The sequence below is a fragment of the Opisthocomus hoazin genome, chromosome 3 (genome assembly GCF_030867145.1).
Source record: "Opisthocomus hoazin isolate bOpiHoa1 chromosome 3, bOpiHoa1.hap1, whole genome shotgun sequence".
Classification (NCBI taxonomy): Eukaryota; Metazoa; Chordata; class Aves; order Opisthocomiformes; family Opisthocomidae; genus Opisthocomus; species Opisthocomus hoazin.
Genome location: NC_134416.1, coordinates 28,243,238 through 28,256,047, shown reverse-complemented (window position 1 = coordinate 28,256,047; position 12,810 = coordinate 28,243,238). Strand labels below are relative to the sequence as shown.

The 12,810-nt window shown below is 42.8% G+C and overlaps 1 protein-coding gene across 1 annotated transcript in view; it reads left to right on the top strand.

The window, feature by feature from the left end:
- LOC104337569 (neural-cadherin) overlaps positions 1–12,508 on the top strand; it is a 61,679-nt gene extending 49,171 nt beyond the window's left edge. The window contains exons 23-33 of the mRNA XM_075415838.1: positions 273–487; positions 785–912; positions 2,166–2,293; positions 2,426–2,558; positions 2,642–2,822; positions 6,537–6,703; positions 7,367–7,631; positions 8,386–8,566; positions 9,697–9,950; positions 10,871–11,025; positions 11,506–12,508. Coding sequence (XP_075271953.1) covers positions 273–487; positions 785–912; positions 2,166–2,293; positions 2,426–2,558; positions 2,642–2,822; positions 6,537–6,703; positions 7,367–7,631; positions 8,386–8,566; positions 9,697–9,950; positions 10,871–11,025; positions 11,506–11,907 — 2,209 coding nt within the window. The 3' untranslated portion in view covers positions 11,908–12,508. The remainder of the gene's footprint in view (positions 1–272; positions 488–784; positions 913–2,165; positions 2,294–2,425; positions 2,559–2,641; positions 2,823–6,536; positions 6,704–7,366; positions 7,632–8,385; positions 8,567–9,696; positions 9,951–10,870; positions 11,026–11,505) is intronic.
- Positions 12,509–12,810: the final 302 nt, after the last annotated feature.

The window sequence follows — 12,810 nt, the reverse complement described above, 5'->3', positions numbered from 1 at the left end:
GAGGTTTTCAGGTGCTTTGTATATTACGTCTCCATCATTTGTTCACAGAATTATTCTCGCATAGACATATTGTCATTTAGAACTAAAGCTAAATTGTGTTTGTACAAAAAAGTCAACAGGGAACATTTTATGACGGGAGATTTACTGGTGCTTAACCCGCACCGTGGTCTCGGCAACATGGGCTCCTGTGTTTAAAGTGGAGTCCTGCTGTGGGAAGAGCCCTTCATGACTTCTGCTTGGATGGTGGGTTTTTGCTTTTATATTTTTAATAGATGCAAATGTTCTGCAAATTTCCATGGACCAGACTGCCAGCAGACAAAACACAGCTTCAGAGGCCACGGCTATGCCTGGTTCCCCCCTCTCAAACCTTGTTTTGAGAGCCGCATCTCCTTAGAGTTCATCACTGAAGTCACTGATGGCCTTCTGTTGTACCACGGGCCAGTGGCGCAAGGGCTGACTGGAGAACGGGAAGACTTCATTGCATTAGGTTAGCAGTTAAAGTGTATTTGTTCTTTGTGCTTGTGTGAAGGTGCGATTCTACTTACAGTTGATAGTTTTTTTTAAAAAAAGGTTCAGAAAGTTACTTTTGGAGAATGAATGGAGAAAATGCAGAAGTATTTGCCAGTATGCCCAGTTTGTATCCTGCATCACTGTGTTAGAAGCTGGATTCTTTTAAACTGGCTAAAGAACTCCTCCAACTAATATCTAACTGTAACAATCGGTTCAACTGGCTTTGAGTGGGAACATGGCTCATGCATATCCAGTAAGAGTCTTTTCTTTGCAGAGCTCTCTGGTGGTGTCCCGTTGCTGACTGTGAGCCACAGCTCTGGTGAGCTTTTCCTGCAGCTGTCACGAAAAGTTAATGTCGCAGATCGCCGCTGGCACAATATAAAAATTATAAATGATGGAAAGGCAAGTGTAAATATGGACAGTCCTGTGGAAGCACTAATTCATGTATCTAGTTATCTCCTCCTAATCTTTCCTCCCTTCTGTAGAGCTCTTTCATCAATCAGTCCTTCATGATCTCTGCAATAGCAGGGATTGAAGTTTGTCGGTTCAGATGCCCCTTAGTTGTCAGACAGTGAAGCAAAACAAGGCCTGGAGAAGTCCTTGGACTGGAGGGTTGTTCAGAGCCTGGAGAAGCGAAGGCTCCAGGGAGACCTTAGAGCAGCCTTTCAGTACTTAAAGGGGGCATAGAGGAAAGATGGGGAAAATCTTTTTAGCAAGGCCTGTTGTGACAGGACAAGGAGTAATGGCTTTAAACTAAGGGAGGGTAGATTTAGACTAGGTATAAGGAAGAAATTTTTTACGATGAGGGTGGTGAAACACAGGGACAAGTTTTCCAGAGAGGTGGTAGATGCCTCATCCCTGGAAACATTCAAGACCAGGTTGGATAAGTTTTCACTTGGGGTGGGTAGTGATAGGACAAGGGGGAATGACTGTAAACTAAAAGAGGGCAGATTTAGATTAGATATTAGGAAGAAATTCTTCACCATGAGGGTGGTGAGGCACTGGAACAGGTTGCCCAGAGAAGCTGTGGCTGGCTGCCCCCTCCCTGGAAGTGTTCAACCTGACCTAGTGGAAGATGTCCCTGCTCATGGCAGGGGGGTTGGAACCAGATGATCTTCAAGGTCCTTTCCAACCCAAACCATTCTATGATTCTATGATTCTATGGACAGGGCTCTGAGCAACCTGGTCTAGTTGAAGATGTCCCTGCTCACTGGAGGGGGTTGGGCTGGATGACCTCTAAAGGTCCCTTCCAACCCAAAGCATTCTATCATTCTAAGTCCGATCCAACTTTGAAATTGGCCCTGCTATTTTCTTTGAATGATCCTGTCTATCACTTAGACTCCAGGGTTGTGATAATCCAGAGGCTAAATGCTTCCTGGACTGACGGAGTGAAAAATCTCATCTTCCCTCTACTGTATCAGTGACTTGGCATAGTCATGGTACAGTCAGGTCTTTCTTTTGTGTGGCTCCTTAGTTATACGCCATGTGCAATAATCTTCCAGACTAGTATGTGGAAGTGTTTTATTATTTTAATAAAGTTTCCCACACTGTAATTGCTAGTTACTATTCCTCCTTCTGCTAAGTGAAAGAAAAGGTGTAATTAAAATGTATGCATATCTCCATATGCAATTGTTTTAAATAATGCCTCTCTCCAGAAAGTGAAGCTGATTCTTGATCACTGCGTAAATGTCTCAGTTAGAGGTGATGACAGTGTTGTTAAGAAGATCTCCCAAATGGATCTGTCTGCTTGTGAAGCCTCTGAAGAGACTGTGGGAACTGAGAGGTAAAAACCCCCAAACTTGAATTGGAAACATAATTGTTCAGAATAGCTAAGGAAAAAGGAGAAAAAAAAAAATCAACCAAGTTGCTGTATTTTTCATGCCACTAATTCTTTCTTTCCCTCCCTTCCCTTCAGCATGGGTAGGCTCTTCAGTGGCCATCAGCCCCTGCAGCTGGGTGGCGTGAAGAAGACTTTGCCTTACCACGATTCACAAAGGCGCTTCAGAGGGTTTGTTGGCTGCATCCGCAATGTCATTGTTGATAGTAAGGTAAAGACTACTAAAAACAGTCTTGGATTTACTGCTGTTAATTGTAGACACCTGGTGTGATGCTTCTCTTTGTCCTTTTCCAGGTCTATGATTTAGAGCATCCTGCAGAGTCCTTGAACAGCGCTCCCGGCTGTGTCCTTACAGATGAGATGTGTCAGAGTGGTGGGGTGGCCTCCTGTGGTGCCCATGGCAAGTGTGTTGGCGGTTGGGATTTCTTTCGCTGTGACTGTTCCCCGGGATATGCTGGACCAGTGTGTGAAAAAGGTACTGAACGTTCTAGGGAGAAATTAATGGCGAGGATCTGTAGGAACAGCTTCAAACATACTGCTTTAAATTTGCCACAGCTTTGAACTGAGTGGCCAAATAAGACCATACTGTATTCTGGGAATTATTTAGATCTGCAGCGATGTAAAGATCCTTCTAACTCTTGTTGAATAAAGATAATGTCACAGATGAAGGGTCTTGTTGAGACCTGTTTTACTTTACAGGGGAGGCAAGTGGTCAGGTGAGTTGTTATGTCTTTTTCATCACAGCATCTTATTTCTCAGTGGTGAAAAATGGAACATTCTGCATTGTGCCTTCTTCCTCTGATCACAGTGATCCTAACGTAGTTTAATGAACACTATAGTATTTGTCACCTTGCAGCAGTTATGAGTGATGAGGCTGCTAGCTTGGTATGTTCTCTCTGCAAAACCTGGAGGCACAACTCTCAAGTCCTCAGGCCCAATTTTCCATGTATAAAATGGGGATAATTGCATTTCCCTCTGTCACTGAAGGGAACTGAAGGTTGCCCAACGCCCCTAGACCACAGCAGTGTGTGCATGTGGGGACATAATATCAGGCTGGCTCCAGCAAATGTGTTATCCTGACCAAAATCAGCAAGAAATATGTATCAGAGAACAAACATATGCAAGGGTGGATAATGAAAACCTCAGAGGCATTATAAGAAGGTGCAAAATTTTAGAAGAATTCAAAAATTTAGGAAATAAATTATTTCACTCCTGGAGCCCACAGCCAGGTTCAGGGTACAGGGGACACACACCTGAAGTTGGCTCTGTCCTCTCTATCTGAATACCTTCAGCAGGCATTGCTCTGAAGCAGAAATCAGAAGCGAGTTACAGGTGTTTATTGGGACTTTACCTGCCCTGTGTCTGCCTTCTCCCTCACAGTACAAGGTACAAACGATACTGTTGATCGTAAGAGGCTATAATGAGCACCAGTGCTCTGTAACTTTGGGGGCTTTGTGTAGTGTTGGAACAGAACTAGCACCCTCAGTCCTGTGGTTTGAAGGAGCTACAGGTGAGGATGAGCAGCAGCGAGCAGCTGGGAAGGGGCACAGGCGAACCGGTATTGAGTCAATGTGCTGTGATTAATAGACACGGCTGGTGGTGTAGTACACATATCCTTTCAGCTGAACGCGCTTACTTTTCCTTCTTGTGTACAGAACAGTAATACCCTATGCAGGCAGCCAGACCCTCTCTTCCTTTCTCCATCTGCCACACAAGACTTAAAAGGTGTGACAGTAAATTACCCAGCAGAAGCTTTATCTGTCCAGTGGGGTGAGAACTGGAATCGTAATTGATATGGTCTAGGCCTGGAGCCTTCACTGTTTAAAGTGTTTATAATGCCCACAGATTGGCTAATATAGTTCAGTTATTTGTATTCATGTTTTGCAGACAGATGATACTGGTTTATAAACATCTGCCTAGACTTAAATCTTATTCTGTTTTGCATTATCTTGGGATGATGGTTCACAAACCCAGCTGCTGTATTGGCTCTTACCCCTCACCACTGTGGGACAAATCAAGTGCTCAGAAAGTAATTACTCAAAATCCATAAGTCATATCCTGATGTAATAGGAAAACTTTGATTGGTTCCAGCTGCTTCTAATATATTGGGCTGCAAAATGGTGGTGTTCATCTGACACTTTATGAATGGCTGAGCCATGCTCACAGCAAGGAGCAGACAGCTGGGCACAGGAGTTGCTGTAGTGTCCCAAGAAAATCTATCCCTGCTCATCAGCTAGAGCCTGTAGCTGCAGAGATAGTGAACCAGACAGAACAGTGGGTTAGGAAGAATAATATGAGGGGAATAAGCTAGAGGAAAAAAGAGAATATGCTTTAAGAAAGAAAAGAGAGAGGTGAAACTGAGAGGAAAAGGGAGTGCAGAAATTAAGTCTCTTGATCATTTGATATATCAAGCTGACTGGTGTGGCTGACAAGCCTGAGGGATGGGCTGCAATCCAGAAGAACCTGGACAAGCTCGAGAAGTGGGCCTGCGTGACCCCATGAGGTTCAACAAGGCCAAGTGCAAGTCCTGCACATGGGTTGGGGCAACCCTCGGTATCAATACAGGCTGGGGGATGAAGGGATTGAGAGCCGCCCTGCCGAGAAGGACTTGGGGGTACTGATGGATGAGAAGCTCAACATGAGCCAGCAATGTGAGCTCGCAGCCCAGAAGGCCAAACGTATCCTGTGCTGCATCCAAAGCAGCGTTGTCAGCAGGTCGAGGGAGGGGATTCTGCCCCTCTGCTCCGCTCTGGTGAGAGTCCACCTGGAGTCCTGTGTCCAGCTCTGGAGCCCTCAGCACAAGAAGGACATGGACCTGCTGGAGCAGGTCCAGAGGAGGCCACAAAAATGATCAGAGGGCTGGAACACCTCTCCTGTGAGGAACGGCTGAGAGAGTTGGGGCTGTTCTGCCTGGAGAAGAGAAGGCTGCAGGGAGACCTTAGAGCAGCCTTCCAGTACTTAAAGGGGGCTTATAAGAAAGATGGGAACAAACTTTTTAGTAGGGCCTGTAGCGATAGGACAAGAGCCAATGGTTTTAAAGTAAGGGAGGGTAGATTCAGCCTGAGTATAAGGAAGAAAATTTTTACGATGAGGGTGGTGAAACGCTGGGACAGGTTGCCCAGAGAGGTGGTAGATGCCTCGTCCCTGGAAACCTTCAAGGCCAGGTTGGATGGGGCTCTGAGCAACCTGGTCTAGTTGAAGATGTCCCTGCTCACTGCAAGGGGTTTGGGCCAGATGACCTCTGGTCTCTTCCAACCCAAACAATTCTATGGTTCTATGTCCTGGGAACCAGACTAAGTGCCCCAGCATTAGCTGGGTACTTTCTGGATTTCTACTTGCATGACACTGACCTCAGATTAGCTGCTGGTGACCCAGCGTTCCTCCTGTCCAGTCACTAGGTTGGACTATGTGTTTATTCAGTAGGAAGAAACTTCTCTTTTCAACTAAGCTGTGCCCAAAGCAAGCAGATCTAGGATTGCTGTCAGTGAGACTGAAATGGGTGCTTGCTGCATAAGAGCGCCAGGGTCTGGGTGGTTTAGTAGTTTTTGGTTTCCACAAAAGTGCAGTGCAACTCTCCGCTGTTGACTCTCAGATGGATTCCCCAGGATGATGGGGAAATAATTAATTTCAATGCATTTTCCCTAGTTAAGGTAATAAACATTGACTAAATCTCTCTTTGTAATTTAAAAAACATTACATGTGATGACTTTTGACTCTATGCCTGCCCTGAGGCTTTCTCTCATGCCAGCTGAAATGGGAAGTGCATATTTTCTAACAGTGAGGGTTACTAACCACAGGACTAAACTACTAAAAGAAATATTAGATTCTCTTTTTTTGTCTTCAGATCACTGCCAACTACTTTGATGGAAAAAATATTTCAGATCTTCAAAAGTTATTTGGCTCTGTAGGAGTGATTGGGTAGAACGTATAGCCTGTGACAGACGTAATGTTAGAGACATTATCTAATTGCCCCTGTCTTGCCTAAATTTTGTATCCTTGATTTGTTCTTTGTCTTTTAATTCCCTTGGCAGCGGGGACAGTGCTTTCCATGACGCTTTATTACGTTGTCAAAGCTTCCTAAGAACTAAAATTCTTGACATTCAGAGCTGGTTATCTCTAAAGCTGTGGAGATCTGAGTGAGCAGTAACTTCTAAGATTTTCACTTTTATTTTCTGTGTGTTGTGCTTAGTTCTTCCAGAATGGGCTTTTGGAAGGGACAGTTGGATCCATTATGAGCTGAGAAGCATCCTCAGCACTCACAGCACTCAGATCCAGCTGATGGTGCGCACCCGTATCTCCCACAGCACCCTTCTCAGCTTGGCCTCTGCAGATGGGAATGGATACATCCAACTGGAGGTGAGCAGTCCAAAAGCCATTCTGTTTCAGTGCTCTTAATTTGTCACGGAGTACCCCAGTAGGAGAAAAAGATGCAGTTTCCCGTTAAGGACACCTGTTCTTTAATGCAATAAAGAGCAAGAATTTTTCCATGTGAGGGTAACTACTCTCATTTGTGTTGTCCTTCTCAGTATTACCCTTTCATAACATAGATTCTAGTTGTTTCACTGCAAAAAGTACAGATGAGTGCATGTGATACATGTGAATAGGGAAGATTGTTTCATCTTGTTTGCCTTTTTCCTTCGCTTCTATCTGTCTCTGGCTATAAAACTTGTCTCTGCATTTTAATGCTGTGGAAAAAAGCTGTCTGGATTACATTAGCTAGACAGAGGCTAATTATTTCAATTGTAACAGGAGGAATTAGGAGGTAGACATCAATAGGGAGAAGATTGATAAAAAGGTTCATGTGAGTTAGAAGACTGGCCTGTAAAGAAAAGAGTTGATAATTCCTGGATCTGCAATTTTCTTGTAGTAATGTTTATCTGGGAATAAAGCACTTTTGTTTTTAAAACAAAAGTGCCAATTTCATTTTTAAAACTCAGGTCCATTTTGTTCATGCAGGACTGCATAATAACATTTAGAACTGCATTTCTGTTATTAAAGGTCTTTATCGTCTTCCTCTAGGTCATTGAGGGTTTCTTTAGCATTAATTTCAGCTTGGGGGACACAAATCACTCTCTGAGAATGAGGACATTACGTATAAACAATGGCCAGTGGGTTCTTCTGACCATGGAGCGGTACAACAATGAATTTACCCTGCGCGTTAACAGTGGTGGAGGTGATCAAGAAGTGACCTCAGTCTTGGGTACAAATAGATGGTTTGAAATGGATTGGGCAAGCATCGTGCTAGGAAACCGCCTTCCCAATCATTCAGAGAGCGATTTCCAAGGTAAGCGATATGACAGATTCCTAAAATGAGGGAATTAAAGCCTAAAAGTGGCATCTTTGATTGTATTGGAAAGTCTAAAACCCAGGTAAGGATTCTCATGGAGACTACTGTGCCCATGAAATCCCACGTCCTCTACTAGCAAATTTACAGCCAATGTTCAACTCTCTATTTGCCATTGTATCTCGTCCTAGTGAAGATGTGACATTTTCTGTAGATATTAAAAAATAGCATTTCAGATTTTTATTTCCCATGCCAGAGGCCCCAGCCGGGGAACTCATGCTGCAATCTTCATGCCCTTTTTGCATCAGAAGGGTTTAAGCGACAGACACAACACCGCTTCATGGTGCACTCTCCATTTCATGGGGTGGGATGCTGGGACTGGAGATTGTGGCTCAACAGAAGAGTTTTTTCCATTCTGTTGCTTCTCATTCCACCCCACTTTTAAGATTATATTTAAAATCTAGATTAATGTACTAGAGCTGTTCTGGCTCATAGCACAGTTCTGCTAAATCGTTGCATTGGTACAACCAAGCTGTCCTGGAGAAGTATTGTTGATCTGTATGTTGGCCAGGGCACATAGGCACGTGTCCTGTAGCTCTTCTTCTAAAATAAAACTGATAAGCAGTATAAGGATCTTGTTAAAAAATGTTTTAGTTTCCGACAGTGCTCTAAGATGTCCTGTGTATGTGCTGCGGGCAAGGCTTGAGGTGGGGAAGTTGCTAATTTCTCTATATATTCCCTTGCTTTGATGCAGGTTGTATGCGTGATGTCCAGCTGAATGGTCAGCCGCTTCTTGTGGAAAGCAGAAGCACGGGGTTTGGCTTAATTGTGAGGCGGCAAGGTATCACGATGGGATGCCATTCCAGTGCCTGCAGCAGCCAGCCCTGTTACAGCCCTTTTCTTTGTGTAGACCTGTGGAGGAAATATGAATGCCGGTACATTAAGCTTTTGGTTTTACCCAGGGGTGGTTGGGAAGCTCTTTCTTTCCACCTTAGGTCAGGCAACTTGCTTTTGACACTGAAAATCCCTGCTGCTGCTGGCCAGAGAGTGGCATCCCAATGACAAATCCTGCTCTCCGTCTCATCTCCCAGCATGGACCAAATGTGACTTTTCCTGCAAGTCCGATAGGGAACCTACGTAATCCACTATTTTTTGCCATGTTGAGAAGATCACAGTCCAGTGAGGAAATCAAAGCTCCTTTCATAAAAGGTGGACTGCGAAAGCTTTGGTCTCTGCTCCTCTGTGCGAAAATATTATATATTTTGATGTAGTCTATATATAGTGTGTGTATATATCCATATAAAATATATATTGCATATATAATATATATACACACATATATTTTCTGTAAAGAAGTTGAAATTAGTCATACTTTGTATGAAACAATGAGACTTTGAAAATCAGACTGTCACAAAATGGGATTCTAAAATTGGCTGCCCAGGGCCAGAACCAAAGCCCATCAGCTGGTACCCTATGAAGTTAATTCCTCGGAGAAGATCCAATCTCTTAAGGAAATTTTTCAAAACATGTATTAAAATATGCACATCAAAATACAGCCATCTCTGCTCAAAAAAACAAACATACTTACATGCAGGACTGGGAGAAGGTGCCACTTGAATTCCTTCAATTCAGACAAAATTTGCACTTCTCAGGCCAGGTGATCTCTCCAATTACATCTCAGAAGAAATCACTTTCTCTGCAGATTAAAGTCCTAAAAGACAAGATGGGCCATTCTGAGGAGGTCAATGACATATCTTTCCCAAAGGCCCAAATGATGAGTACAAAGCTTATTCTAAGTGCTTGCTCACCACATTGATCTGAGCTGTCTATTTCCTTATAACAGTTTTGAACACGTCGGTAGAAAAAGGGTTAGTCTGTTCAGAAGCTGACGGATCCCTTTTTCAAGGAAGGAGTGAAGCTCTTTCGCATATCTTCTGGATAGGGAAACCAGAACATACGTTCATGTTTTCATATGCCTACTAGCTCACTATGTTAGAGTTTACATCTATTTCATACTCCAGGTTCTTTGCTTGCCTAAAAGATATCTTCTGCTTCTGTTGCTCAGGTGTCCAGCTGGGAAAGTGGAAGTGACTGACAACCTTACAGGTCTCAGACACTGCACCTCGTCACCTTGTGGACACTGGACCTGTAGGAATGGGGGTACTTGTGTGGCTCGATCCCAAGACAAGACTGTCTGCCAGTGTCCCGAAGGTTACAAGGGAAGATGGTGTGAAATTAGCCAGGTGAAGGCTGGAAGACCCGTTGGACTCAGCTCTGGCTCTATTCTGGCAATCAGCATGTGCCTCCTTGTCTTCCTAGGTAGGAAAGCAAGTGCTTCTTGTCTTTCTTTTTAATCTTGTACCTTGCTCCATTGAATCAACTCTGCTTTACCCTTGGATGTTGCGACCAGTGTTTCAGTTTCTCTGGAGATCACCAGCTGGGAGTTCGTTTGAGTATGCTAACAGGCAGGCATCGGCCCATAGTTACAGTTTACCTGCTTTGAAGCCAGTTCAAGCAAATTTAGGACTTCTCTCTTTCAGAACCACTTATTTTCAATCCTTCTTAAATAAGAGCTTTCCATCTATGTGTGCAAATCCAGCCACATCCACCTGAAACTCCCACCTGCCCTGAGCCCTTGCATTTGTATTAGGTAGGACCTACAGCTAGTATGTGCTATTCACATATCAGGAGGGCAGAGATCTTTCTCTAGAGAGTTTATGATCTGAATAGACAAGCCTCATTAAGAGTGTGGAGCAGAAAGAAATATTCAGTGTGTCCAGTTTCAGGTGCACTTTGGATGAAAAGTTAATAACACCATAAAACTGTTTCTCATATTGATAAAAAAAAACTGTGTATGCATCTCAGAATAGTAAAGACTCCATGATTATATTACGCCTGTAACCTTCATTAAAACAGTGTTTTACTTACTTTGGGTATCTTATTTACTCAGGATTGGTGAAAGGCCAGAGATTGGCCAAAATGCCTTCTATTTAAATGGATTCTTTTAGGTAAGTAAAATACCCTTTTAATGAAGTTTATGATGTACTAAACATAGATGATTCTTTACATTCCTGAATATAAGTTGTTTATATATTAACAATTACGCATCTTTTACCTGGGAATTTGGTTGTCAAATAAAGAGTTGATTTAATATCTCAGGAGTCATATAACTGCTTGTTTACCGTGTGCCATACTTTGTTATATGTCATATAACAGATATGCGTTTTTAACTCTTCCAGCACTCTTGGTCTCCTACACGGTGTGGAGTCAGTGGGGAAGTTCAGGGTTTCGGAAAGGAGGAATTTACCACATTCCCGAAGAGCATGAAAGCTGGGAGGATGTTAGAGAAAATGTCTTCAATTATAATGAAGAAGGAGGTGGAGAACGTGACCAGGTATCATGCAGCTTCAGTCGAGCCTTTGCAAATCCAGCCTCTCCTCATCTTCCTTTCCTGGACCTGTTATTTAACTTACTGTCCTTATCCAGCTAGCTTGCTTTTTTTGTTTTTTTTTGTTTGGTTGGTTGGGTTTTTTTTTTTGTCTTTTGTTTTCTTTTTAACCTGAAGTGCTTTTCAGTGGGAGTGGCTTCTGTTTCATGCCAATCTGTACCTTTCATGATGCTGGTCATCTGTGGCCACCTTTGAGGGGGCTGCTCTGGACACAGCATTCTTACTTTAGCAGAAGACTATCATTACGCAAAGGGGTTTGGTATGATCTGAACTTAGCCCTCTGAACTGGGCCCTCTCTTCAGTTTGCAGAAAACTCACAGAATACAGTTTTGTCATACATTGAATTTTAAAATATTTTTGGAACATGTTTCCTTTTGTGTTGTTTCTCTCTGATATTGGCATTCTTTTTTTTTTTAATTTTTCCAGAATGCTTATGATATAGATGAACTGAAGAAACCTCTCCATACCACTCCCCACTTCTCCTTGAGGGCAGCTGCTCCACACTCGAGGACACCCACTGGCCCAAAAAGAAACTCAGTCCCAAAACATGCACATCAGAAACAATCAACATCAGCTGTTACCAGCGTCCCAGACTTCAAGGAATATGTTTCTCAAATCATCTGGGATGCAGACAATGATCTCCAGAGCCTTCCAGCTGACACTATTCATTTTTACTGCTTAGAAGGACAATGCTCTCTAGCAGGGAGCCTTAGTTCCTTAGACTCCATTAGTGGCGATGAAGATCTAAATCATGATTGCCTCCAAGAGTGGGGGTCAAAGTTTGACAAGCTTAAAGAACTCTATAAGGTCTCAAGTGAACATTTGTAACCTTAAAGGAACTTGAAACATTGCCATGACATATGGACACTACTTTTAAAAATGCCCTTTTTTACATATACAGTACATGAAGTAATTTAACTTGATGCAAGTTTTTAGTTACAGTAGTATGATATAATTACTTTTCCCAGAAGTGATAATCCAAACAGTCTTTTTATATGCGCTGTACAGTTATTTAATGGTAGAAGTGCAAAGACTTTTAAAGCATTAATTTTCTTGAAAACTTTGGAATGTAGGATTTGTATACAATAGCATTATGTTATCCCTTTTTATCTGTGTAGACCACAGCGATTTACTATATAGAATCATAGAATCATTTGGGTTGGAAGGGACCTTTAAAGGTCATCTAGCCCAACCTCCCTGCAATGAGCAGGGACATCTTCAACTAGACCAGGTTGCTCAGAGCCCCGTCCAACCTGACCTTGAATGTTTCCAGGGATGGGGCATCTACCACCTCTCTGGGTAACCTGCTCCAGTACGAGAATTGCCCTGGATGCAAGAACTTGAATTATTTTCTCCCTACTATTAATATGATTCCTATCAGGTGGGTAGCAATGGCTAGGACATTTTTTTTTAATTGCATTCATTTTAGACTGTGAAATAATTATTATAAATATTAAATATAAAACATTTTAAATTTGTGTTTTTCTTGTCAGCTTTTGTCTTATCCTCCTAAACTGTAACCTCCCCCAACATCACACACACCATTTCACCCACTGTTACAGGCTGCCCAGCCGTGTGAAACCTTTCTGTCTGACCTTTTTCTAGTTACCTGTAAAGAGGGGGAAATAGTGGAAAGACCCTAGCTGTGCATAGCACTTTGCTGACACAACAATTTACACTCTTAAAAGCGGTTGTCAGACTTGGGAAAAGTTTCTATTCAGTAAGCTTTTA